The following is a 25,662-nucleotide window of genomic DNA, read 5'->3' as shown; positions in this document are numbered from 1 at the left end:
GCATACAGAAGCCTCCTTAATGACACAGGAGGGCCGGGAGAAAGAAGTGTTCTCCATCCTCAGTCCCACCAAAGTAAATAAGTGAACCTTGGTTCATTGAGCTGCAGAGGTGTGTGCGCCTCTGCACATACAGAGTGCTGATGAATCTACAGATATCGAGGGTTTCACTCTCTCCCCCGGGAGATGGGCTAGGCGCCGGCTGCCAGCGTCTTGAGCGACCTCCCTCCCTGACCTGCCCGGGCGGAGAGGACGAGGCGGGGGAGGCGGCGGCGCGGGTGTGAGCGCCGCACATCCGGGCGCGCCTGCGGGCGGCGGCGCGCTGCATCGTCGATGGCCAGCCGGCCGGAGCTGTGGGTCGGCTGCGGGCGCGGTGCGAGAGTCTGGGCGTAGGAGGGCAGGGCGGCCGGCCCCTCCCACTCCGCCTTTTCCCGAGTGTCCGTACCCGGGCCTGGCAGCGGGCGCCGGGCCGCGGGCGAGTGCGCGCGGCGACCCCGGGCCCCGAAGGCGGTGGGTGTTCGAGGACCGCGGCTGACCTCCCGGCGTCATGCGCGCCCTCCAGGGTCTGCGGGGGCCCCGGGCGCCGTCCCTGCCGCTGCTTCTCCTGGGCTTGCTCGCCGCGGTGCGCCGGAGCCTGGAGGACGGCCTCTCCACAGGTGTGATGGTTGCAGGGCCAGGGAGCGGGCGGAGAGCGCGCGGCGATCGGGATGCTGGCGGCCGCGGGTGGGGGCGACGGCCGCTCCGCCTACTGGCCCCGCGTGGGGTATCGAAACCTGCCGGGAGACTGGGGCGCCCCGCGAGACGGGGACGTGGGTAGTAGGGCGCTGTTTGTGTGTTTCTAGGAGAGGGCGTGAGCTTGCGGGTGGGAGCAAGGCAGCGACTTGGCCTGTCTATAAAGTGGCAGGATTTCTGAAAGACACGTTTTCCGAGGCCACCTCCCTTCACTTGAATCGATGCGTGTGTGCTCAGTCGCGATGGTGAGGCTTAAATATCACCTCCTCCTTCCTGGCAGGCGGTTTGGCTTTGAGGATGGTTTTTAGAGCTGAGTTTAAATAACAACACAACCCAACCAACCAACCAACTAACCAAACAAAGCCCCACGACCGGAGGGTGATGTGAGTGTGTATCTTCTTTTACACCTTGGTCTTTGAAAACAAAGACTGTAGGTTTTTCGTTTGTTTATTTTTGTTTTTCTGGTTGTCTAAGACACTTTGAAAGAGGGAGTTTTGGTGCAAAGCAACACCAGAGTTGCCATTTTAGCTTCACCTGTTTATACTTTTTGTGATGAAAGTATTCCAGCTCACCTACTTTCTAATGCAAGTTTCTGTGTTATAAATTTCAGAGTATTACCTGCTAATTAGCATAGTAGATCACCTCTAGCTTGGCAAATATTGCCCATCAGTAACTAAAGTCAGGATCTTACTCTACACAAGGTTTTGAACGTTTCATAGGCATTCATTTTTATGAGCTTATTGCATGTAGACTTGTAACATTTTAAAAATGGAAAGATAATCAAACAATAAGATTATTCATTTTTAAATGAATGTACTTTAACAGGTCTAGCTGTTAACTACTTGGACAGAACATTTTGGGTTGCCTCAGTTTCCAATTTTCCTTGCCCCACTTTCTCATTCATACCACTTATAAAGAATGGTCAAGGACATTTTTTTTTTTCACCCTGAGACTATCCCCCATTAACCTGTCATTCACCTGAGAGTATCACACTTCTGAGGACCAATGCATCTTAGGTGTGTCTTAGAACTCAGTTTCTCAACTTGACTATATGTTTGAATTACTAGTGAGCATTAAAAATACTGATATGGTGGATCCTGCCTTAAAAATTCTGATTCAGTTGTTCTGGGATTCAGTCTAGATGTGAGGAGGTTTAAAAGCTCCCATGTGAGTTTTATCATATGATCCTAAGCAGGTTGAAAACCGCTGCTTTAAAATGATACGACCTAGAGAGTGCACTGTTAGATAGGTATTCCATTGGGATCAGGAAGTCAGGTTTAAATTGACACTTAGAGTATACTTCTAAAGAGAAAAAAAGTAGGAAACAAATGAAGGTGGAATCAGTTAACAAATAAGCCTTAAATAGATGATGTACGCCATGTATGTTTTGTTGAATGTCTGTGTATATATGTAGTGTAAATCCTGAAGTTTTAACTGCTGCTTAAGCTAAAATTATGGAAGAATGTGACATATCAAAAACATGAGGTTAGCATCTCATTTCAAGGAAGAATTAAAAAGAATTAAAAATGAGGCAGCCTCATCTCACTTTATAGGTACTGTATCGAACTTGATGAGATTCAGTTTCCTCTTTGCTAAAGACCATTGTGAAGTTTGCTGCTTTTTTTTTTTTTTAACCTAGGTGCTTTGAGCTACTTGAAAAGAGATGTTCTATAAACTAAGATTTGGGGCCATATTTAAATGATAAAAATGGTTATTGTGTTTTTTATCATAAATGTATCATATTTACTATGTAACAACTGTATGCCAGGCATTGCACTATGTAGTTTATAGCTCTGTGGGTTAGTTTTTATTATCGCTGACTTTCAGATGAGGAAATTGGAATTTAAGGAGCTAAATAGTTGCCCAAGTACACATAATTAGTTAAGCAGTAGAGCAGGAAGTTTAGCATCGTTCAGTCCGACTCCAAATACTGTTTTCTTACACACAATACTCACTTGTCTCTCTGAAGTGGGCGTGTATGAAAGTTTGGAAGAAATGATGAGAGCAGAGCGTGTAGATGTAAATACTTTATATGGACTGAAGGGCTTGCTGACTCAGTCTGAGTCCTAGAATAAAGTTCTGCACAAGGACTCACCTTAACTCTTTTAGGCTGTTTCTTAATTAAATAAGAAATGTAAAATGGCTTTATCGAAGGAGAAATATTACATAAGTGGGAATATTTAAATGCCATTATTACTCTTTGGGGGTAAGAAATTGCAGGAATGAGCCATGCTTATCTACTGAAAAATGTTTGCAGGGGAGTCATTTGAAATGATCGTTTTTCACCTCTAGATGATGTTGCTTACATCCTTGATCAATGCTCCCTTCTTTTCAAGAGAGACACAGAGCAACTGCCCAGTAATAAATATTCATTGCAATAAATATTATTCAAGCACCTACATGTGTCTGACATTGCTTATCTGTGTCTAAGAAGAAAACTGTTAGCTGTTTTTACTTTTCATAGCATTTAAACTTTAAAGGAACAGATTGGCTGTAAGCCTGTCTTTACTAAGGTTGTATCTGATGGATCAAAATTTTGACCCTAAATTGTTACATTTACGATTACATTATATACACATTGTCAACTGGCTCTTCCCCTTCCTGGTCTTTTGTCCCCAACTTCTTCCCTTCCTTCTGGGAAGCGGGTCTAATAGCTATTAGGTGGGGAAAGGCAGGAATCATCCCACTTGGTGAAGAGAACCTGAGGTTTCAGGTCAGGGCATTAGAAACTGAGCCAGTCAGGATAGCCTCCAGGTAGAAGAGCAGCCCTGTGTGAAGTGTTAGAGCCAAAGCACAGGAGGTGGCTGTTTGTGCAGAAAGTTGGCACCAGACCTCAGGCCTTAGAAGCAAGGGTTTCTAAACAGCCAGGACATGGAGGTCTGATCCTGATCATGGGATGGAGGTCAAGTATGCAGGAGCAGACAGGGCAGGCTGCTGGAGCCTGAGGGGGTGAGGAAGATACTTTTTGGCGCTATAAGTGGCAGCGGCAGTGGGAGATTAGATTAAGTAAAGTTGGCAAGGATAATAGAACCCAGGTTTTCCTCTAGAGAAGAAGGAAATAAACAGGGAAAACTAAAATGAATCTTGTGGTGTTAGATTGCAACTGGCAGCATTAGTGTGAAGTTGTGAGTTTAAATATCTGTCTGTATCTCTTATGTCTCTCTCTATAGCTATATAAATGGTTGCATCGATATGAATATGTATGTATAAATATATGTATAATGCATATGCATACATGCATGCTAAGTTGCTTCAGTTGTGTCCAACCCTTTGTGACCCTATGGACTGTAGCCCTCCAGGCTCCTCTGTCCCTGGGATTCTCCAGGGAAGAATACTGGAGTGGATTGCCATGCCCTCCTCCATGGGATCTTCCCAACCCAAGGATCGAACCTGCATCTCCAGCATTGGCAGGCAGGTTCTTTACCACTAGCACCACCTGGGAAGCCGATATAATGCATATATATGTCATACATGTTTACAGGTGACCATTGAACAATACAGCTTAATCTGTGTATAATTTATAGTCAGCCTTCTGTATCAGTGTGGTTCCTTTGCATCCAAGGACTGAATCAACCATGGACCACATAGTAATGTATTATTTACTACTGAAAAAATATGTGTAGACTTGGATCCTTAAAGTTTGAATCCTCATTGTTCATGGCCAACTGTATGTATATTATACACATTACGTATAGGTGTATATAAATATGTGTTATACATCTGTGTGTATGAATATACATAATGTATTCTTAGCTCTGTCCACTGAAATGCAGCAACAATTTCCCCATAGTGATGAGCGTACTTAGCACCCAAATCTTGATTCTAAATACATTTCTTCCTAATAATAACTAGAACTTTATATAGAAATGGCTGATTTTCGGACTGGAGTGGGGAGAGAATGTGATAAACTTGGACCCGTTTGTGCCAGAAAGCAATGAAGTGTTCAAAGAATGGTGAGTAATGTGAAAAGGATACAGAAGCCAGAGGGAAGGTGCTCCCACTTGATAAACAGAGCATCAAAGTAAGTAATAATACTGATGTACTAGTATCCATAGCCAGTGAAAAATGTCCATTGACTTGTATAGGTATTCATGAGTACACACTTAACTAAATTAATTGAGTCAGTTGAAAATTTGAGACGGCACAAAATTATATAGTTTCAAAGTGAGTGAGTGAGTGATAGTCTTGCAGTCATGTCGGACTCTTTGTGACCCAGTGAGCTGTAGCCTGCCAGGCTTCTCTGTCCATGGAATTCTCCAGGCAAGAATACTGGAGTGGTTGTCATTTACTTCTGAAAGTAACTTTCCACAAAGTTTTGGGAAGTAACTTGCCACCAAGTATTAATGAAAAGAGAAAAAGAATAAAGTGGAGAATCCTGGCTGACATCACTTGAGTCAAGTGATCAAGGTGTAAATCAGTAAGGAAAGAAATAAAAATTGTGTGTCATCTGATAGGATGCAGTGAGAGGAAGGCAGTGTCTCCTCTGTGATATTCCTGCTGAAGATGTCTACTCTGAATCTAATTGTAATACAGCTTAACTATCCTGGACCTTTCATAAGCATCAAGGTCATAAAAGTCAGGAGAGACCAAAGCTGTGAGATTGAAGAGAATAGAGGGACATGGTGGCCCAAGGCAGCCCATGTGATCCTGAGCTGAAACCGTTGAATAAAAAGTACATTATAAAAACTTTTGTTGAGATTCCGATAAGGTGTGGGATGAGATCAGAGGACATAAAATGCTAATTTCCTGATTTTCACAGCAGTATTGGGTGTTGTGAGGTGTGTCCTTTGTAGGAAATATACTTTATTTTTTCCAAGGTCAAGTGGGTCTTTAGGTCAGCAACTTATTCTCCAGTGGGGGAAACATTCTTTATTCTGAACTTAAACCTTTTCTGTTAGTTTGAGATGGCTTGAAAAAAAGCAAAAAAAAAAACTTACCTCTGAGAAATCTTAAGTTGACTGATGCACCACAAGTATAGTTGAGAAACAATTAGGTACTGTTTTCCAACGGAGTATTTGTCTCAAACAGAGACAGATTATAAGTGTTGAGACTGTTTGTCCTGGACTGTAATCGTTTCAACTTACTTTTGTATAGCTGGCCTCACATATTTCACAATATTGGGTGAACCTTAGCAATAAACAACTTTGGACACACTCATTGACGTAGAAGAAAAAAACCTCACGGTATTTTACTAAAAATAAACTACTCCCAATAAAACGTCACTATTCAGGCACATCTCAATATATTTTAGTATAGAATTAATAGATATTATGTTTAAAAATGGTGTTTCTCTTTTACTTGGAAATAATATTTTCTGGTATCTGTACAGTTATTGTGGTTTTATTGTTACTAATGTATCCCTACTCTCAAGATAGAATATTTTTTATTCAGTTCAGTTCAGTTCAGTTCAGTCGCTCAGTCGTGTCCGACTCTCCGCGACCCCATGAATCACAGCACGCCAGGCCTCCCTGTCCATCACCAACTCCCGGAGTACACTCAAACTCATGTCCACAGAGTCAGTGATGCCATCCAGCCATCTCATTCTCCGTCGTCCCCTTCTCCTCCCGCCCCCAACCTTTCCCAGCATCAGAGTCTTTTCCAGTGAGTCAACTCGTCGCATGAGGTGGCCAGAGTATTGCAGTTTCAGCTTTAGCATCAGTCCCTCCAATGAACATCCAGGATTGATCTCCTCTATTACAGCCTCATAATTACATAGTTCTGAGATCCTGAAAGGGAATTTCAGTGTCTCATCTGATTGATCTTGAAGCCTAGAATGCTTTTGTTGTGAGAGCCTGGAGCTAGCTAATGACTGTAACTGCTTTCTTGGTTTGCATTTTAAAATCCCATACAGCACTTGGTGCCTGTTTATAACAAGTTCTCAAAATAGGCCCCAGCCATGAAGGTTGCAAGAAAAGTTCACACTTTAGAATAGCTGCACCTAAACCTGAAAAATAGGAACTCAGAGCCACAGGGCCATGTGAAGATGTATCTGTTTTGAAATCAGGGTTTCTCAACCTTGGCAGTATTGACCTTTGGGTCTGGAAAATTCTCTGCTGGGGCGGTGCAGGGGTGGAGGTGGGGGCATCCTTTCGAATGTTTGGCAGTATCACTGGTCTCTACCTGTGAGTGGGTGTGTTTGTCCCCACCCCCTCAAGTGTTCAAGCCTTGACCATTGGTACCTATGAAAGTGAACTTTAGAGTAGGGTCTTTGTAGTTGTAATCATGGTAAAATGAGGTCATATTAGATTAGGGTGGACCCTTAACCCAGTGACTGGTTTTTATGAAAGAAGGGAATGGGAGATTTGGATAAAGAGACACAGACACACAGAGAAAAGATGGTCAAATAAAGATGGAGCCAGATATTGGAGTGATGCAGTTACAAGCCAGGGAATCCCAAGGAATGCTGGCAACCACCAGAAGCTAGCAGGGGCTCCCTTGGTTGCTCAGTGGTAGAGAATCTGCCTGTCCATGTAGGAAACACAGGAGGGTTTAATCCCTGGTTTGGGACAATTCCCTGGAGAAGGAAATGGCAACGTACTCCAGTATTCTTGCCTGGAAATCCCATGGGCGGAGGAGCCTGGTGAGCTACTGTCCATGGAGTGGCAAAAGTAGGATACAGCTTAGTAACTATATAAATAAAGGGAGAAGAGAAAAGAAGAGGGAAAATTGTGAAGATATATAAATATGTACAGGACAATACAAGAAAGAAAATGTGGGTGGAAGTTAAGGCCCTTCTTTCTGTGGGTGGCCACCAGGCCATTACTGCCATCTATGACCATGTGTCCTCAGCTAATATCTCTGCTAATTGGGTTTTACATCGTAAAACCTTTGAGGTTGCAAAGAGTCGGACACGACTTAGTGACTGAACACACACATACTTTCTCTCTCTCTTTCTTTTACCCTCTCAGCCATCCCGTGACCCACCCACCCCAGAAGCTAGGAGAGGCAAAGAATTCTTACCTAGCACCTTTAGAAGAAACAAGGCCCTGCACCTTGATTTCAGGCTGCTAGCCTCTAGAACTATGAGAAAATAAACTTCTGTTGTTTTACGGCACCGTATTTGTGGCAATTTGGTATAGCAACCCTATGAAACTAATATAAACTACTGGATTCAAGTAGTACCCTACAAATTGTGACAACTTGAATGTCTCCAGACATTGCTAAATATTCCCTGGTCTTGGTGATTGTGGGGGACTGAATCACCCTGAGTTGAAAACCATTGAACAATATCTCAAAGAATAACCTAGTCAGTGAAATATTTAAAAAACCCAGTCTCTAGAAAGAGCGGAAATGCTAGTTTTATTTGGCATAAGTTCACTGTTAAAATATCTTGATGACCCATGTAAGTTCAGTTCAGTTCAGTCGCTCAGTCGTGACCAACTCTTCGCGACTCCATGAATCACAGCACGCCAGGCCTCCCTGTCCATCACCAACTCCCGGAGTTCACTCAAACTCATGTCCATCGAGTCGGTGATGCCATCCAGCCATCTCGTTCTCTGTCATCCCCTTCTCCTCCCGCCCCCAAATCCTTCCCAGCATCAGAGTCTTTTCCAGTGAGTCAACTCTTCACATGAGGTGCGTGTAAAGGTAGTTTAAAATATGGGTTTCCACACTGCCCTTCAAAGTATATTTTATTGCAAACATCATATTTAAAGAGAAGTTCAGTTTGCATTTATGTGTGACCAAGTTTTAAAAGTAGGTTTATAAGGCTGTGTAAAAGTATACATTGCTTTTGTCATTAGGCTTTTAAATTGTTTTTTAATTTTTAAAAAGTGAATCTAAAAATGACCTTCTTGTCTAATAGTTCCCATACTATGTAAAAAAAAAAAAAATGCATTCCCTATATAGACTATTATCTGTCCATGACTTAGAAAGTCTGACTTGTAAATGTTCCCATCAGGAATTTATTTTCTTACCAAATGTCTTGACACATTCTCTCTGGGGTCTGTAGGAATCAAGGTAGCCTTATTCCTCTTCTTTTTTGTGATGCAGCTGTAGATAGGTGATAGAAATATAGAAATACTATATTTCTAGAACGCAGAGGTAGAACTCTAAATGCATTGCTTATAAGCAGTATTGGTAATTAGATATTTTAATGCTGTAGTTCAGCTTTATCATGACTTAAATGGCTTTTAAAATTTGGCCTGGGATCTCATGGTTATATATAGTATTCCTTCCATGGGGAATATGTATTCTGAGTTCCAAACCTTTGTTTCATAAATAGTATACATTATCTATTCCTAGGTTATTTTGTTTCTGTGACTGGGTTGCTCATTTATAATGCTGCTGCTGATGATGCTAAGTCGCTTTAGTCGTGTCTGACTTTGCAGCCCCATGGACTGTAAGCCTGCCAGGCTCCTCTGTTCATGGGCTTCTCCAAGCAAGAATACTAGAGTGGGATGTCATGCCCTCCTCCAGGGGATCTTCCCAACCCAGGGATCGAACCCACATCTGTTACATCCACCTGCATTGGCAGGCAGGTTCTTCACCACTAGCACCACCTGGGAAGCCCATAATGCTATATATCAGAATGCGAAAACTTCTTAAAATAATGCTAATTTTACAGTTGATAGCAATCAATACAGGCTTCCCTGGTGGCTCAGAGAGTAAAGAATCCACCTGCAATGCGGGAGACCTGGGTTCGATCCCTGGGATGGGAAGGTCCCCTGGAGAGGGCATGGCAATCCACTCCAGTATTCTTACCTGGAGAATCCCCGTGGACAGAAGAGCCTGGTGGGCTCCAGTCCATGGAGTCACGAAGAGTCAGACGGGACTGAGCGACTTAGCACAGCACAGCACAGCAATCAATACATTATGTGGATAAGAGAGAGGAAGACAAGGAATGGTGTTTATCCTACTAATAGCTTTTTCTTGCACTTTTTTTCTAAATGGAGTTCAGATCCTTTTGAGATTATAAAATTTAAGAGATTTTCAGGAGGGTTTAGAGAAAATGCTTATTCTTAAACAGAAATATAGTTGAACTTATTTTCTGACTTAAGTAAAAGCAAATCTTAAAACTCAGTGCAATTTTCTAGTGTTACTTATCACAAGCTGGGATCAAGATTGACCGGAGAAATATCAATAACCTCAGATATGCAGATGACACCACCCTTATGACAGAAAGTAAAGAAGAACTAAAGAGCCTCTTGATGAAAGTGAAACAGGAGAGTGAAAAAGTTGGCTTAAAGCTCAACATTAAGAAAACTAAGATCATGGCGTCTGGTCCCATCACTTCATGGCAAATAGATGGGGAAACAGTGGAAACAGTGAAAGACTTTATTTTCTTGATTTCCAAAATCACTGCAGATGGTGACTGCAGCCATGAAATTAAAAGACGCTTACTCCTTGGAAGAAAAGCTGTGGCCAACCTAGACAGCATATTAAAAAGCAGAGACATTACTTTGTCAACAAAGGTCCATCTAGTCAAGGCTATAGTTTTTCCAGTGGTTATGTATGGACGTGAGCTGCTGCTGCTAAGTCACTTCAGTCGTGTCCGACTCTGTGTGACCCCATAGACGGAAGCCCACCAGGCTCCCCCTTCCCTGGGATTCTCCAGGCAAGAACACTGGAGTGGGTTGCCATTTCCTTCTCCAAAGTGTGAAAGTAAAAAGTGAAAGTAAAGTCGCTCAGTCGTGTCCGACCCCTAGCCACCCCACGGACTGCAGCCTACCAGGCTCCTCCATCCATGGGATTTTCTAGGCAAGAGTACTGGAGTGGCTTGCCATTGCCTTCTCCCGTATGGATGTGAGAGTTGGACTATAAAGAAAATGATCATCGAAGAACTGATGCTTTTGAACTGTGGTTCTGGAGAAGACTCTTGAGAGTCCCTTGGACTGCAAAGAGATCCAACCAGTCCATCCTAAAGGAAATCAGTCCTGGGTGTTCATTGGAAGGACTGCTGCTGAAGCTGAAACTCCAATACTTTGGCCACCTGATGCAAAGAATTGACTCATTTGAAAAGACCCTGTTGCCTGAAAAGATTGAAGGTGGGAGGAGCAGGGAGCGACAGAGGATGAGATGGTTGGATGGCATCACCGACTCAATGCACATGAGTTTGGGTGAACTCCGGGAGTTGGTGATGGACAGGGAGGCCTGGCTTGCTGCAATCCGTGGGGTCGCAAAGAGTTGGACACAACTGAGGGACTGAACTGAACTGATCCTCTTTTTTTTCTTCAGAATTTACTTCAATTGAGTAGGGTCCCATTTAAATATGTGAAAATATTTCCTTAATATTAGGTAGAAAGCATGGCATGCTTATTTCATTTAAAAAATGTTAATAGCATAAATTATAAACCCTTCTAGCAATGCTTATTTTAAAAGGTAACATGTTAAAGATATCTAAGTAGAGACCATTTTGCGAATTCCCATGAAACAGTAATAGCAGGTGAAAATTAGATGTTACTCAATTCTTTGAGGCAACACTCTCATGCCCCATTTGCCACGTGTGGTGTGCATGCTCAGTCACTCAGTCACGTGTGACTCTTTGTTACCCCCGGAATGTAGCCCTCAAGGCTCCTCTGTCCATGGGATTCTCCAGGCAAGGATACTGGAGTGGATTGCCATTTCCTTCTCCAGGGGATCTTCCCGACCCAGGGATCAAACCCACGTTTCTTGCATCTTTTGCATTGGTTGGTGGATCCTTTACCATTGTGCCACCTGGGAAACCCAATTCCTTGAGGAGAGGGAGAAAATGTTTTAATCTCTGGCACAACTACTAGAAGCTAGCTACTCTCTTACGCTGGCATTTTGGCCACTACCTGTAAAAGAATACTGAGTGGAAAGCCTCCAGCAATGACTAAGAAAGGAATGAGCATGGTAGCTTGAGGAATGTGTGTTCTGATCTCGGTGCCATCACTCAATATTATGAAGCTTTTCTGATCCTCCTTTCTTTCCTCTATGAAATGAAGCCCCAAAGAACATGTCGGTGGCAGTATTTGGATCAGGATACAAATTTCTGCCTCTCCATTTTGTGTACTTCTCTTTTGTGACTCAGCCTAATCCTTTCAGGGAAGTATTCAAACCACATCTGCCTGACTGTCTTGTCAATTTCCTTCAAACACCATCATTGGCTGAGTCAGTCTCCTGTCATTCAACTGAAAGCAGTAAGGTTTACATTCTCATTTTTTTTTTTTTTTTTGATTAAAACATATCTTGGCTAAACAAAGAACTTCTCACTTTGCTATTCTGACACCTTGTGCAGACTGCCCTGCTCTTGTACTGAAGACTCTTAAAGGTCTTCCCAAGACAAAATTCACAACAGTTAGACATGCCCTTTTGCACTTGGGACTTCAGTGGAATCTGGAGCCTGATCATGAATGCTTTAAAGGCAATATGAAGTTAGGACACAGGTCGTGGCTGGTTTATGGATGTCTGATTGTATTTTTAATATAGGAGCTGGCAATTGGAAGTAGTCACAACAGCTAGAATAACTGGAGTTATCCCAGTTTTCCTACTCTTTAAGCTTGGTTTTTCCTTTTTCTCCTATTCCTTCAACTTTCGTAAATTCAGATTTTTGCCCAAGCCAAGCCTAGACCCCTTTTTTCCTTCTTGCTCTAATGTAGACCCTAGGGGGACCCATTCATCCACGTCCTGATGATGCAAAATGTGAAAATAACCCAACCTGATTTCCCTGGTTTTGTCTCCAGTTCTCTTCCACCACCAGTCATTCAAAGATGTAGATCATGCTTCATAGTCTGTAGATCACATGCAAGCTTGTATACAACACACAGGCTTAAGTCAATATTGTGAATGGATGCTACTCTGAAATTTTAATGACTCTCTGTCACAAATGGTGGGCCTCAACCAATATCATTATGATCCATGTAGCTTTATATTCCATACTGACATCCTGCATGTATGCTCTATATGTTCACTTATTTAAGTGAAATGAGAGTGACAGTGTTTCTTCCAGCTTATGTCACTCATATTGTTGTTGATAGTGTGGATAATAATAATGATAATAAATGTCAGACCATATCAAAAGGGGTTATGAGCTTGTTTCAGGGATAGAGTGTGATGAAGACCTTCATGATGGTATTCCACTCTACAGTAGGGCTAGGCCAAGTGGAAAGGCCTCCTGAGCAAAGGAAGTTTCCAAATATCCAAGCTTGTGTCTGCAGGCTTCACAGAACAGATGATAGAGTGGAACATCTGTCTTGATCTCCTTGAGATACTTTCTCTTTAATGCAACTTCTAAGTGAGCTATGCTCAATAACAACAAAAAAAGGAACTTTCATGTTGATAAACTTTTTGGCAATGTCTGTGTTTGAGAGAGAGAGTGACAGGGAATATGAATGAATGAATATTAGGTGTGGATGAAGGAGAAGTTTATATTCTTGACAGCCTAGTGAGAAACTCAGGGCATATTTTCCTAAATAATCACTGTCAGAGAGCAGTGTGAATTAGGTGTGTAACTTGTTAAAGGATATGAGAAACTGCATTCCACCTTCTAAGATTGTATTAGAAGTGATCAAATCTTTGGACCATGGCTTATTGGAGAGTTAGGCTCCTCTGTCTTTGGGGATTCTCCAAGCAAGAATATTGGAGTGGGTTCTATATCCTCCTCCAGGGGATCTTCCCAACCGAGGGATAGAACCCAGTTCTCCTGCATTGCAGGTGGATTCTTTACTATCTGAGCCACTGGGGAAGCCCACATAAATATAAAGTGTACATATACAGTCCATGGAATTCTCTAGGCCACAATACTGGAGTGGGTAGCTGTTTCCTTCTCCAAGGGATCTTCCCAGCCCAGGGATCGAACTCAGGTTTCCCTCATTGCAGGTGGATTCTTTACCAGCTGAGCCACCAGGGAAGCCCTGGAGAGCAGTGTGATTTAGGTGTGTTATTTGTTAAGGGATTATTTTATGAGAAACTGCATCCTACTTTCCAAGATTGTATTAGAAGTGATCAAATCTTTGGAACATGGTATATTGGAGAGTTAGGTTCTGCAAAGTACTTTTTAAAAAAATCAGGCAATATTGTAAAAGCGGTGTGTAAGCTGAAGCAACAAAAGTGATAACTTGCTTCGGTAACATTTTTCATACATGTTAGAAAAAGAAACAACTAGAAATCTAATCTTACAAATGGAATAACTTTTTAAGCAGAGAATTAAAAAAAAATGTGGCATAAAAGAGGCCCACGTTTAAAGTAAATGAAAAGTTTTCAGAATGCAGTCGAGTTTACAGTCAAGAGCCTTTCCCCTTCTCTGCCTTGTTTGGTAGTGTTGGGGTAGTCTTCCTGGGAGGTAATGTCTGTGTCCTAAAGTCAAAGAGAGAATAGCTGGTGTTAAAAGAAAAAAAAGGAATCTTTGAGGAGAATGTGAGAGGTGGAAACAGAAACCTTGCTTTTCTGATGAAAGTTTTCGAAAGAAGAGATGAGTGACAGAGCAAGACTGAAAGTCAGTTTGGTAGAGGGCAGACGGGACTGTCACCATGGCTGGAAAACAGAGCAGCACAGACTCTCCTGTGGGTCCACTGTGTGTTCCCTGTCCTCCAGCAGCTGGTGCACTCTCTCTCCTTCCTTTTTTTATGTTCTTTATTAAGGTCTCTCTGTCCCTTTTTGTCCTCTCATCTTCTCTCTGCCTTTCTATGCCTTCCCCTCCGCCCCCGGTACTCTATCTAATTTCTCAATGTCATCGTTTATATTTTATAAATTACAAATCGTAGGATAATAAAAAGTTTGTTTTTTAAGCCACTTGATGTAAAGCAATAGAGATTTTTCAGTAAAAAAATAATAATATAAAAAGATGGGAAATTTTGGTACATTTAGTACATTTAGTATTTCTGAATGTCTGTGGAACGTAGAAGACCTAGTGAATGAAAGTTTCCTGAAAACATTATTTTTCGTTAAAATAGAATACAGTACAGCATTTTAGCTGTTGTGTGAAATAGGTTTTAGGCAGTCATTTAACCATGATAATAATATGTAATCACGTGTTCTTTTTCTTACAGCTGCACCTTTTAAAAGTCTACCTGTCCAGGAAGAAATGACGACGAAGTACTCTAATCTTTCTTTGGAGAGTCATAACATATCAGTGACTGGTAAATGCATCATGTTTCTAATAATTTAATAACCAGATAATTTTTTATATTTAATTAAGCCACTGTATTTTCCTTATGGAGTACTAATCTCTACTCAGAGTTTGGAGGAAGAAACACGCCAGTACCTGGACAGTTATAGTGAGAGGGCAGTTGAATGTGATGAGGGCAGTGTGCCCCAGTGCAGGGAGGACGCAGCCAGTCCGGCCGGGAGGGTTAAGGAAGGCACTCTAGAAGGACAGCTGAGGAGAGGGGAGGGTTCATTTGAATTTGCAGATACTCTTCTGTTGTCCTCACACCTTGCTGGTACAGCCATTCAAGTCACTTCGCCTTGAGAGGAGAATTCATGTATCTACTGGAAGACCTTTCCGTTCCGTTCCGTTCAGTTCAGTCGCTCAGTCGTGTCTGACTCTTTGCGACCCTGTGGACTGTAGCCTACCAGGCTTCTCCAACCATGGGATTCTCCAGGCAAGAATACTGGAGTGGGTTACCATTTCCTTCTCCAGGGGATCTTCCCGACCCAGGGATCAAACCTGGGTTTCCTGCATTGGAGGCAGACGTTTTAACCTCTGAGCCACCAGGGAAGACCTTTAGGCAAACAAATTAACGATGTTATCTATGAGTCTGGGACAGTTCTATGGGAAAACAAGTAAAGAATCCTGAAATCGAGACCAGCTTTCTCTTTTCACAGTTTTGGATTCCAGTGTTTTAAAAGTAATCTCAGAGCCTTTTAAATGACTAAGAGTAGTTATCTGTTTTAGTAACCATATTAGAAGTATAATTAGAATTCTAATCCTGTTTATTAAGTCACTGATGTTTTATTCAAGTGTGTGTCCCGTCTTTAACTGTTCTCTAGTCTTAGGAACGGTTTCCCTGTTTCTGTTTAATACGAGTAAAAGCTGTGCCCTCCCTGATATCTGATACCATTGGAATGTTCGCAATGAGTTTTCTGACAGAATAATATCTTTATGACTTTGTGCCACTCCTTTTTGTTCCCAGATGTCCCCATTCTAGTATTTGGAGTGTATTCCTTCTTGTAAAAAGGAATCACCACACTCCTGTGTTGCTGCTTGTTGGTTTACTTTTCACAAGTTTTAATGGTTGGTTTCCTTTGTTAGGACAGACGGAGTATTTCTTTAAGAGAGATGTATGTGTGGACATAAGTTTGCAAATCTATTCATTAACCTGGTAATGCTGGCAGGAGCACACCCGTCATTTATCCTGTATAGCTGGAGCTCAGGTGAAAAAAAGGATCAGGTGCCCACAGAAAGAGTAAAAATTGGACTTTTAGTTGATGTCAGGCTGATTATTTACTTACTTAACCTGTTTGGAGGGTTTCACTCCTAACTACTCTTTTGTTCTGATAACTGCTATTAAAACCAGAACTCCTACAGTATCCAGGAGAGCAGGTGTTCACAACTGTCCATTACTCACTGTCTGCCTTGTCCTGATCAAATTGGAATCAGGCTTTTCTCTTCCTCTCAGACCCCTGACCTTCGGCTTGCCCCCAGTCTGAGCAAGCAGTAATGCCTGACCACAGTCCAGTGGTGCTGTCTGCTTTTCCTCACTAGGTTGCCCCATTTCTTCTTAAAAGTTCTTTCCAGTCTTCTTAGCCCTCTGTATAAAAGAAAAGTGTTTTTTTCTATTTGACACTGAGATGCCTGTAGATCCAAAGCTTGTAGCATTTCCCTGATTATAGAAGAATTTTTGGAATAAAGACTCTCCTTATTTGGGCGTTCCTAGTGGCTCAGTGGTAAAGAACCTGCCTGCCAATGCAGGAGATGCGGGTTCTATCCCTGGTTTAGGAAGATCCCCTGGAGAAGGAAATGGCCACCCACTCTAGTATTCTTGCCTGGGAAATCACATGGACAGAGGATCCTGGTGGGCTCCAGCTGATGGGGTCACCAAAGAGTTGGACATGACTTAACAACTAAAACCAAAAACAAGCAAGGCTATACTGTCCTCATAGCTGGAAAACAGCAGCACAGACTTTCCTGTGCATGCATTGTATGCTCTCTGTCCTCAGCCCCCAGTACATTCTCTCTGTCTTCACTTTTTATGTCCTTTCTTATCTGACCTTTTTTGTCCTCTCATTTTCTCTCTGCCTTTTGATGTCTTTTATTTTCTGGCACTCTTTATCTAATTTCTCAATGTCTTCATTTATGTTTTAGAAAGAAATTACAAATTGTAGGATAAGGAAAGTTTTTTTTTTTTAATTTAACTGATAGAAGTCAGTAGGGATTTTTCAAGAAAAAAAATAGAAAGACTGGAAATTTTGTTACATTCATTAGCTCAGTGTATTTCTAAATGTGTATGGAGCATATAAAACAGTGAATCAGAGATTCTTGAAAACATTTTTCATTAATATTGTGTATACACAATATAGTATTTTAGATGCTGTGAAATAGCTTTTGTGCAGTCATTTAACCTTGATAATAATATGTAATCATATGTTCTTTTTCTTACAGCTGCACCTTTTACAAGTCTACCTGTCCAGGAAGAAATGACGACAAAGTACTCTAACCTTTCCTTGGAGAGTCATAGCATATCAATGACTGGTAAATGTATCATGTTTCATGTTTCAAATAATACCAAAAATTTTTTATTTTTAATTAAGTCACTGTATTTTGCCTTATGAAGTACTAATTTCTGCTCACAGTCTGGTGGGAGAAACACACCAGTATCTCATACAGCTAAAATATGGTGAGGTACTCCAGTGCAGGGAGGAGGCAGCCAGAGGGTTAAGGAAGGCGCTCTAGAAGAAGGACAGCTGAGGAGAGTGGAGGGTTAATTTGAATTTGCAGATACTCTTCTGTTGTCCTCACACCTTGCTGGTACAGCCATTCAAGTCACTCCACCTTGAGAGGAGAATTCATGTATCTACTGGAAGACGTTTAGGCAAAGAAATTAAAGATGTTATCTATGAGTCAGGGACAGTGCTATGGAAAAACAAGTAAAGAATCCTGAAATCCAGACCAGCTTTCTCTTTCACAGTTTTGGATTCCAGTGTTTTAAAAGTAATCTCAGAGACCTTGAAATGACTAAAAATAGTTGTCTGTTTGAGTAACCATATTAGAAGTATAATTAGAATTCTAATCCTGTTTATTAAGTCACTGATGTTTTATCCAAGTGTATGTCCAGTCTTTAACTGTTCTCTAGTCTTAAGAACGGTTTCCCTGTTTCTGTTTAATATGAGTAAAATGTGTGCCCTCCCTGAAATCTGATACCATTGGAATGTTCGCAATGAGTTTTCTGACAGAAGAACATCTTTATGACTTTGTACCGGGACGGGAGGAGAAGGGGACGACAGAGAAAGAGATGGCTGGATGGCATCACTGACTCTGTGGACATGAGTTTGAGTGAACTCCGGGAGTTGGTGATGGACAGAGAGGCCTGGCGTGCTGTGATTCATGGGGTCGCGGAGAGTCGGACGAGACTGAGCGACTGAACTGAGCTGAACTGAACTGAACCACTCCTTTTGTTCCCAGATGTCCCCATTCTAGTATTTGGAGTGTATTCCTTCTTGTAAAAAGGAATCACCACACTCCTGTGTTGCTGCTTGTTGGTTTACTTTTCACAAGTTTTAATGGTTGGTTTCCTTTGTTAGGACGGAGTATTTCTTTAAGAGAGATTTATGTGTGGACATAAGTTTGCAAATCTATTCATTAACCTGGTAATGCTGGCAGGAGCACACCCCTCATTTATCCTGTATAGCTGGAGCTCAGGTGAAAAAAAGGATCAGGTGCCCACAGAAAGAGTAAAAATTGGACTTTTAGTTGATGTCAGGCTGATTATTTACTTACTTAACCTGTTTGGAGGGTTTCACTCCTAACTACTCTTTTGTTCTGATACTTCTCTTAAAACCAGTGTTCCTACAGTATCCAGGAGAGCAGGTGTTCACAACTGTCCATTACTCACTGTCTGCCTTAGGGCTTCCTGGGTGGCTCAGATTGTAAAGAATCTGCCTGCGATGCAGGAGACCCAGGTTCGATCTCTGGGTTAAGAAGATACCCTGGAGAAGGAATAACATCCCACTCCAGTATTCTTGCCTGAGTTTTCCGTGGATAGAGGAGCCTGGTGGTCTACAGTCCATGGGGTCACAAAAGAGTCGGACATGACTGAGCAGCTAACACTACACCCTGTCTGCCTTGGCCTGATCAAACTTGAGTCATGCTTTTCTCTTCCTCTCAGACCCCTGGACTTTGGCTTGCCCCCAGTCTCTGCAAGCAGTAAATGCATTACCCCAGTCCAGTGGTGCTGTCTGCTTTTACCACTGGGTAAAAGCTTCATTTCTTCTCAATCGTTCCTTCCAGCCCTCTTATCCCTTCTTATAGAAGTGTTTTTTTCTATTTGACATTGAGATGCCTGTAGATCAAAGCTTGCATCATTTGCCCTATTGCAATAGACGTTTGGAACACAATTGTTCCTTATTTAAGTCTGGATTTGATTTTACTCAAAAAAAAAAAAAAATTAACATTAACTTTGGGCTTCCCTTGTGGCTTAGCTGGTAAAGAATCCGCCTGCAATGCGAAGACCTGGGTTTGATCCCTGGGTTGGGAAGATCCCCTGGAGAAGGGAAAGGCTACCCACTCCAGTATTCTGGCCTGGAGAATTCCATGGAATTGCAAAGTCCATGGGGTTGCAAAGAGTCAGACAAGACTGACCGACCTTCACTTTCACTTTTCTTTGAAACACAGCGTCTCTGAGCTGTGACCCTTTTCATGGTAGGCTGTTGTTCTGGTTGCCTTTCCATCTAAAAGTTTGATTTTAGGAACTGCCTTTATTGAAATATAGAATTTAAATCTGAAGGTGTACTCAAGTTTATTAGGAACTATAGGCTTTCTTCTTATTGTTATCACTAGGATTTTTAAGGTACATCATAAAGAGAATGTTTTCATATATTTTTACCTTGTTTATTTGAATTATGCTTAACAACATTTCTGTCTTGTTGCTTATTATATTTTCTTTTCCTGTGGCCTTTTTAAAAATTCATCTCTTTTGGGAGAAATGTCTCTTTTAGAGAGATCTAAATGTGGTCATTGGTTGCAGAGTTGACTCCAGCTCATAGCATACTGACTCAAAGATGCTTGAGACTGAGAAACAAGTCCTGTGCCTTGGGGAGTGAACAGCATGACCTTTGAGTCATGCTAGCAGATTGTCTACTGGGGTTTTATGTTTTAAAAATATTGCTAGTAATTTACTTAACAGATACAAGATCATGTCTAGGTACTAGGTGTGTATTTTTAAACATAGCTGATTTTAAACCTCATAAGGACCCTAAGCAATAGATACTGCTACAATTTGCAACTTGCTGATGAGGAAAAAGAAGCACTGAGAGACCAAGTGAACTGACCACAGTCACAGGTGGTAGTCGGGAGTTTGATTTTCAAACCAGACTGTCTGGCACCAGGGGCTATGCTATTAACCATTATACTATGTACGCAGCCTTTCTTAGTACCCAGTTACTCATTTCTTTCAACAGTGTTCCTAATATAATTATACCTATTTTTAGGAAACTTAGCTTTGTTTTTGAGACTATGAAAAAGTTTCAAAAACAATGAAAACGTATTTTAATTGCTCCTTGCGAAATAGGTTTGTCTTGGAAATTGCGCTTGCTAAGATAGTGGATATATTTGTAAAAGTATAACTGACCTGACTAAGAATAAGGTATGCTTTTTTAACAGTTGTCTGATACCACTGGGTTTCAAAATTGATCTTTTAATAATGGACTATTTTTACATCACTGTGCTAGGTTTCCCAGTGTCAATATTCGGAAGTCATTGTTTGTATTGCAGCAATCAGAGTGTTTCTTTATTGTTTTATTTTTTCTTTCTCTGTGTATGTTATGGTGATTGGTGTCTCCATCAGTGTGTTACAGTTTAACCAAAGAGGTTACAATCAAAACATCTGCTGGCAGTTTTCTTGACCACCCTGGTACTGTTGGCATAGGCTGTCCCCACTGGCACATTTTATTTACCATTTTAAGATGTGATTAGCTGTCCTGGCAAGGACCTGATGAGACAGGGAGGCAGACAAAGCAGGCATTGGAGATACAGATGAGTATAATAAAGCACAAAGTAAAATTTGGGAAGATTAGTCCAGGTAGGGAAAGGCAGCCATGTTGTTTAGACCAGCTAGGCAGAAGTCTGGGTTAGGATTCAGATTCCAGGTTCAAGTGACTGGTCAGTGAGTTTGAGAAAACTTAAAGAACTGATGTTGAAGCCAAAACTCCAATATTTTGGCCACCTGATGCAAAGAGCTGACTCATTTGGAAAGACCCTAATGCTGGGAAAGATTGAGGATAGGAGGAGAAGGGAACGACGGAGGATGAGATAGTTAGATGGCATCACCAACTCGATGGACATGAGTTTGAGTGAACTCTGGGAGTTGGTGATGGACGGGGAGGCCTGGTGTGCTGTGGTTCATGGGTTCACAAAGAGTCGGACATGACTGAGCGACTGAACTGAACTGAGCTGAAAGAAATGAGTGTCCTTCCATTTGGCTGCTCAGACACTTTGTTGCAGAGGAGATCTGAGAATGATTCCAGGGAGGTGTACTTGTTTAGGATGTTTCTCAGAAGCAGATCACCAGTTACCAAATCTTAGGTAGGCTGTTGATGTACAGAGGAAAGGGAATGTGAGTCCTAATCCACACAGAGAGTGAAAGAGAAGGTGGAAGAGGGATCCGTCATAGTAACGCAATTGATAATAGCTGTCAGCAACTTTTGTTTTTCGCTAGAGTTTCTCATTATCATAAACATTAACATTTTGGGCTGGATAATTCTCTGTTGGTGGGGTCGGGGGTGCATGTTTGGGGGCACTGTAGGATGTTTAGCATCATCCTTGGCCTCCATCCACTAGATTTGAGTAGCACCTACCAAGTTGTGACAACCAAAAATGTCTCCAGATATTGTCACATGTCCCCTAGTAGACAAAAATAGCCTCAATTGTAAACCACTGCTTGACACATAAAAAAGAATAGCTGTATTACTGTTCCCTGCCCCCTCAGCATGGGGAGACAGGTGATTTAATAATCACATGGTTGTTAACATTTAATAAAAAATTTCACCGAAAAGTTAGATGATGGTGCTGAGCATAAGTGGGACAGGGAACCTGATCAATTAAAAGCCTTTTCCTTGCCTTTTTGCTGATTTCAGATCCTCCCCGTCTTTGAGAATTAAGTTAAAAGCTATGTCCCCAGTAAAGCGCAAATAGAGAAGTACTGTTTCTATTTCTCTGATATGTATCTGGCATCTTTTAATTAATTTTAAATTACATAAATAAAAATGAATTCATTTTAAGAAATACTAAAATGTTATTTCTAGCCCACAGTAAATTAGAGAATCTGACAGTTCTCTTGACACATCTAGAAAATCTAAAATATAGCAAACATTCATTCTTTTAAATATAAAATCTTTTAAGTATATAGCTAAGTACTGCCAAAAGATATAATCAATAAACCAGTCTATAATAGGAATGGAAAAGAGTGTTATTTGAGCCAAATGGAGGACTATAGCCCAGGAGACAGATTCAGGAAGCACTTGAATTGTGTTCCACTGGACTACAAAATGAGGAAGTTTATAAAGGCAAACACTGTAAAATTAACTTGTTTGTCAAGAATTATAATTAGACCAGGGATCCAATTGTGAATTGATGTCATATTAGGTTTTCTTGTGTTTGTTGCCAAGGCACTTGAGTTCTCATAGCCACAGACTTAGAACAAGGACTTGAATTTAGGCAAGGAGGGGAGTTGGAACTGAAAAGCCCCAGAAAGCTGGAGCTGAAAACCCTCAGAATTCTATAAACACAGAGAAAGGATTCATATAGTATAAAAAATAGCTGATTAGCACAAAGAGATGCTCAGCTGGCTTCTTGGTTTTAGCCTTGTTCTGCACCAAACAAGACTTCCATGAGTTTTCTAAGATAAGAGCCTGCTCTCCCTGAGGCTGGAATTCAGATTTACATTACTTGCATGATACAGGAGCTTCCAACCTGAGAAATAACACAAAAATGACCCTCATAGGTGATACTTCTGCAGGAAAGCAAATGAAAAACATCTGTGGAAGGAGGAATCATTCTCCTTGGCTGTGCAATTCATATTTGGACCTGTTTGCAAACAGAAATGTGAAGTGCAGTGAAGCAGTTCTAACACTGAGTGTCCGCTAAGGAGCAGTAGGATTACACCTTCCAGAACTTCAGAGTCTAGAATACTAAGGAAGGACATGAAGGAAGAAATACTTGAAACATGAGAAAAGAACATTATGCTATTTAAAAAAAAAAACAGCAAAACATCTGTTGGGGGTATCTGTATAAGGTGATGGATAATCATTTTCCAATATATGTAGGTCTAGTCATTATGATGTACACACTGAACTTACACAGGGCTGTATGTCAAGCATATCTCAGTAAAACTGAAAGGGGAAAAAAAAATCACTTTTGAAAAATAGCTGAATAGAACTTCTGGGGATAAAAACAGCTTGTCAGACTTGACTGTTCACTGCTTCCATTCTCAGATCTCTCTTTTTGCCAGTGGTAACCTTTGTTCAATATATGTGTTTATGTATGTAGTAACCATAGAAACTATATAGTATTTTTGGCTGGTCTTTAATATTAATAGTATAAACCCATATGTATCCATCTGAAAATTGCTTTTTTTGGGTCATCATTCAACATTAATTCTGGGGATTCTAGCCATATCATCTGTGCATGCAGCATGTTCTTTTACCTGTGTGCATGGCAGAAAGTGAAGAGAAACTAAAAAGCCTCTTGATGAAAGTGAAACAGGAGAGTGAAAAGGCTTGAAGCTCAACATTCAGAAAACTAAGATCATGGCATCTGGTCCCATCACTTCATGGGAAATAGATGGAAAAACAGTGGAAACAGTGTCAGACTTTATTTTGTTGGGCTCCAAAATCACTGAGGATGCTGATTGCAGCCATGAAATTAAAAGACGCTTGCTCCTTGGAAGGAAAGTTATGACCAGCCTAGATAGCATATTAAAAAGCAGAGACATTACTTTGCCAACCAAGGTCCGTCTAGTCAAGGCTATGGTTTTTCCAGTGGTTATGTATGGATGTGAGAGTTGGACTGTGAAGAAACCTGAGCACTGAAGAATTGATGCTTTTGAACTGTGGTGTTGGAGAAGATTCTTGAGAGTCCCTTGGACTGCAAGGAAATCCAACCAGTCCATTCTAAAGAAGATCAATCCTGGGTGTTCATTGGAAGGACTGATGCTAAAGCTGAAACTGCAATACTTTGGCCACCTCATGTGAAGAGTTGACTCACTGGAAAAGACTCTGATGCTGGGAGGGATTGGGGGCAGGAGGAGACGGGGACAACAGAGAATGAGATGGCTGGATGGTATCACCAACTCGATGGACGTGAGTTTGAGTGAACTCCGGGAGTTGGTGATAGACAGGGAGGCCTGGTGTGCTGTGATTCATGGGGTCGCCAAGAGTCAGACACGACTGAGCGACTGAACTGAACTGAACTGAACAGTATAGATACACAGGCTTGGGCATTTTTCTCTTAAGAGATCTTAGTTTGCTTAAATTTTTTTCTAATGTAAACCACAGAGCAACAGACACTTCTACATATCTCTTTCTGGGCATGGTTGTTTGTATTCTTCTAGGATAAATGCCACAAAATAGAGTTGCTGAATTAGAAACTATGCACATTTTAACACCTACTTGCAAACTACCCTCCAAAGTATCTTGATAATTTACTCCTTCCCCCCGTTTGCATATTTGAGTATAATTTTCTCTAGATCCTGATCAGCCTTGATATTATTAAACTCTTTGCTGTTATGAGCATGAAAAGGTCTCCCTGTTGTTTTAATTTGCATTCTGGAGTTAGACATACATATATATGTGTGCATTTATATGTTAATATCATTTATTCACTTGTCTGTTGGGCTTATGACAAAAGGGAAAGTGTTAGTTGCTCAGTCATGTCTGACTTTTTGTGACCCAAGAGATGGTAGCCTCCCAGCCTCCTCTGTCTATGGAATTCTGCAGGCAAGAATACTAAAGTGGATAGCCATTCCCTTCTCCAGGGGATCTTCCAGACCCAGGGATGGATCCTAGGTCTCCCGCATTGCGGGAAGATTCTTTACTGTCTGAGTCACCAGGGAAGCCATTGGGTTTATATGGTCTTCAGTTTGTACAAATGACACAGCTATAAATTTTGAGAAGTAATTTTTACTTTTTATAAAAATTGCAAATATTCTTTCTTAAAATTTTTACATGGCTTTTTATTGTGTATTAAATTTTATTTACACATTTCTGTTAATTTTTCATAGGAGTTTTTTAACCTTCCATTTTTAAACCATTTAAAACATGTTTTTTTGTGTTGTGTATGACAGAACACTAACATTATTATATAGATGTATTATTTTATATAGATATATTATTTTATATATGTAGCTAATGTCCCCAAATCCTTGCCTGAATAGTTCTTTTTTCCCCTACTATTTTGAAATACCACCCTGATCATATTACAAATTTCCCTATGTTATTTTGTTCCTCTACCATTTCAATGTTTTTCAGACTTTTAATAGTGCTCTACAAAGTAAGGAATGATTTACCTTGTGAACTGATGTGCTACCATGCATGCATGTACATGTCAAGCAACACCCACAAGTAATAGATGTGTTACACTTTGATGATTTCTCTCTTACAACCCATTAAAAAACAAACCCGGTGGTAACTAAGTTGATTTTCTGGTCCACTAAATGTTTCCAACTTGCAATCTGAAAAATTCTGCTCATTTTATATCGTTAATTTTCTTGGTGTTTTCCAGCATCACTAACAAATTAATATTACTTCTTGAAACATTATACTTTTGTTAGTTTCTTTTTTTTCCAAAAAATAGCTTTTCTTAATTCCTGTGCTTTTACT

General features: G+C 41.1%; 1 protein-coding gene across 4 annotated transcripts in view; it reads left to right on the top strand.

Moving 5' to 3' along the window:
• The first annotated feature begins 206 nt into the window (after positions 1–206).
• EMB (embigin) overlaps positions 207–25,662 on the top strand; it is a 64,301-nt gene continuing 38,845 nt past the window's right edge. The window contains exons 1-3 of one of the 4 annotated variants that reach the window (XM_055422077.2): positions 207–653; positions 14,679–14,768; positions 17,234–17,323. In XM_055422077.2, the coding sequence (XP_055278052.2) occupies positions 545–653; positions 14,679–14,768; positions 17,234–17,323 (289 nt within the window). In that variant the 5' untranslated portion in view covers positions 207–544. The remainder of the gene's footprint in view (positions 654–14,678; positions 14,769–17,233; positions 17,324–25,662) is intronic. The other 3 variants (XM_055422078.2, XM_055422079.2, XM_055422080.2) reach the window with 3 other exon arrangements.

The sequence above is a fragment of the Moschus berezovskii genome, chromosome 18 (genome assembly GCF_049115385.1).
Source record: "Moschus berezovskii isolate FMDL1 chromosome 18, NW_MosBer_1.0, whole genome shotgun sequence".
Taxonomy (NCBI): Eukaryota; Metazoa; Chordata; class Mammalia; order Artiodactyla; family Moschidae; genus Moschus; species Moschus berezovskii.
This window is presented reverse-complemented; position numbering and strand designations above follow the sequence as displayed.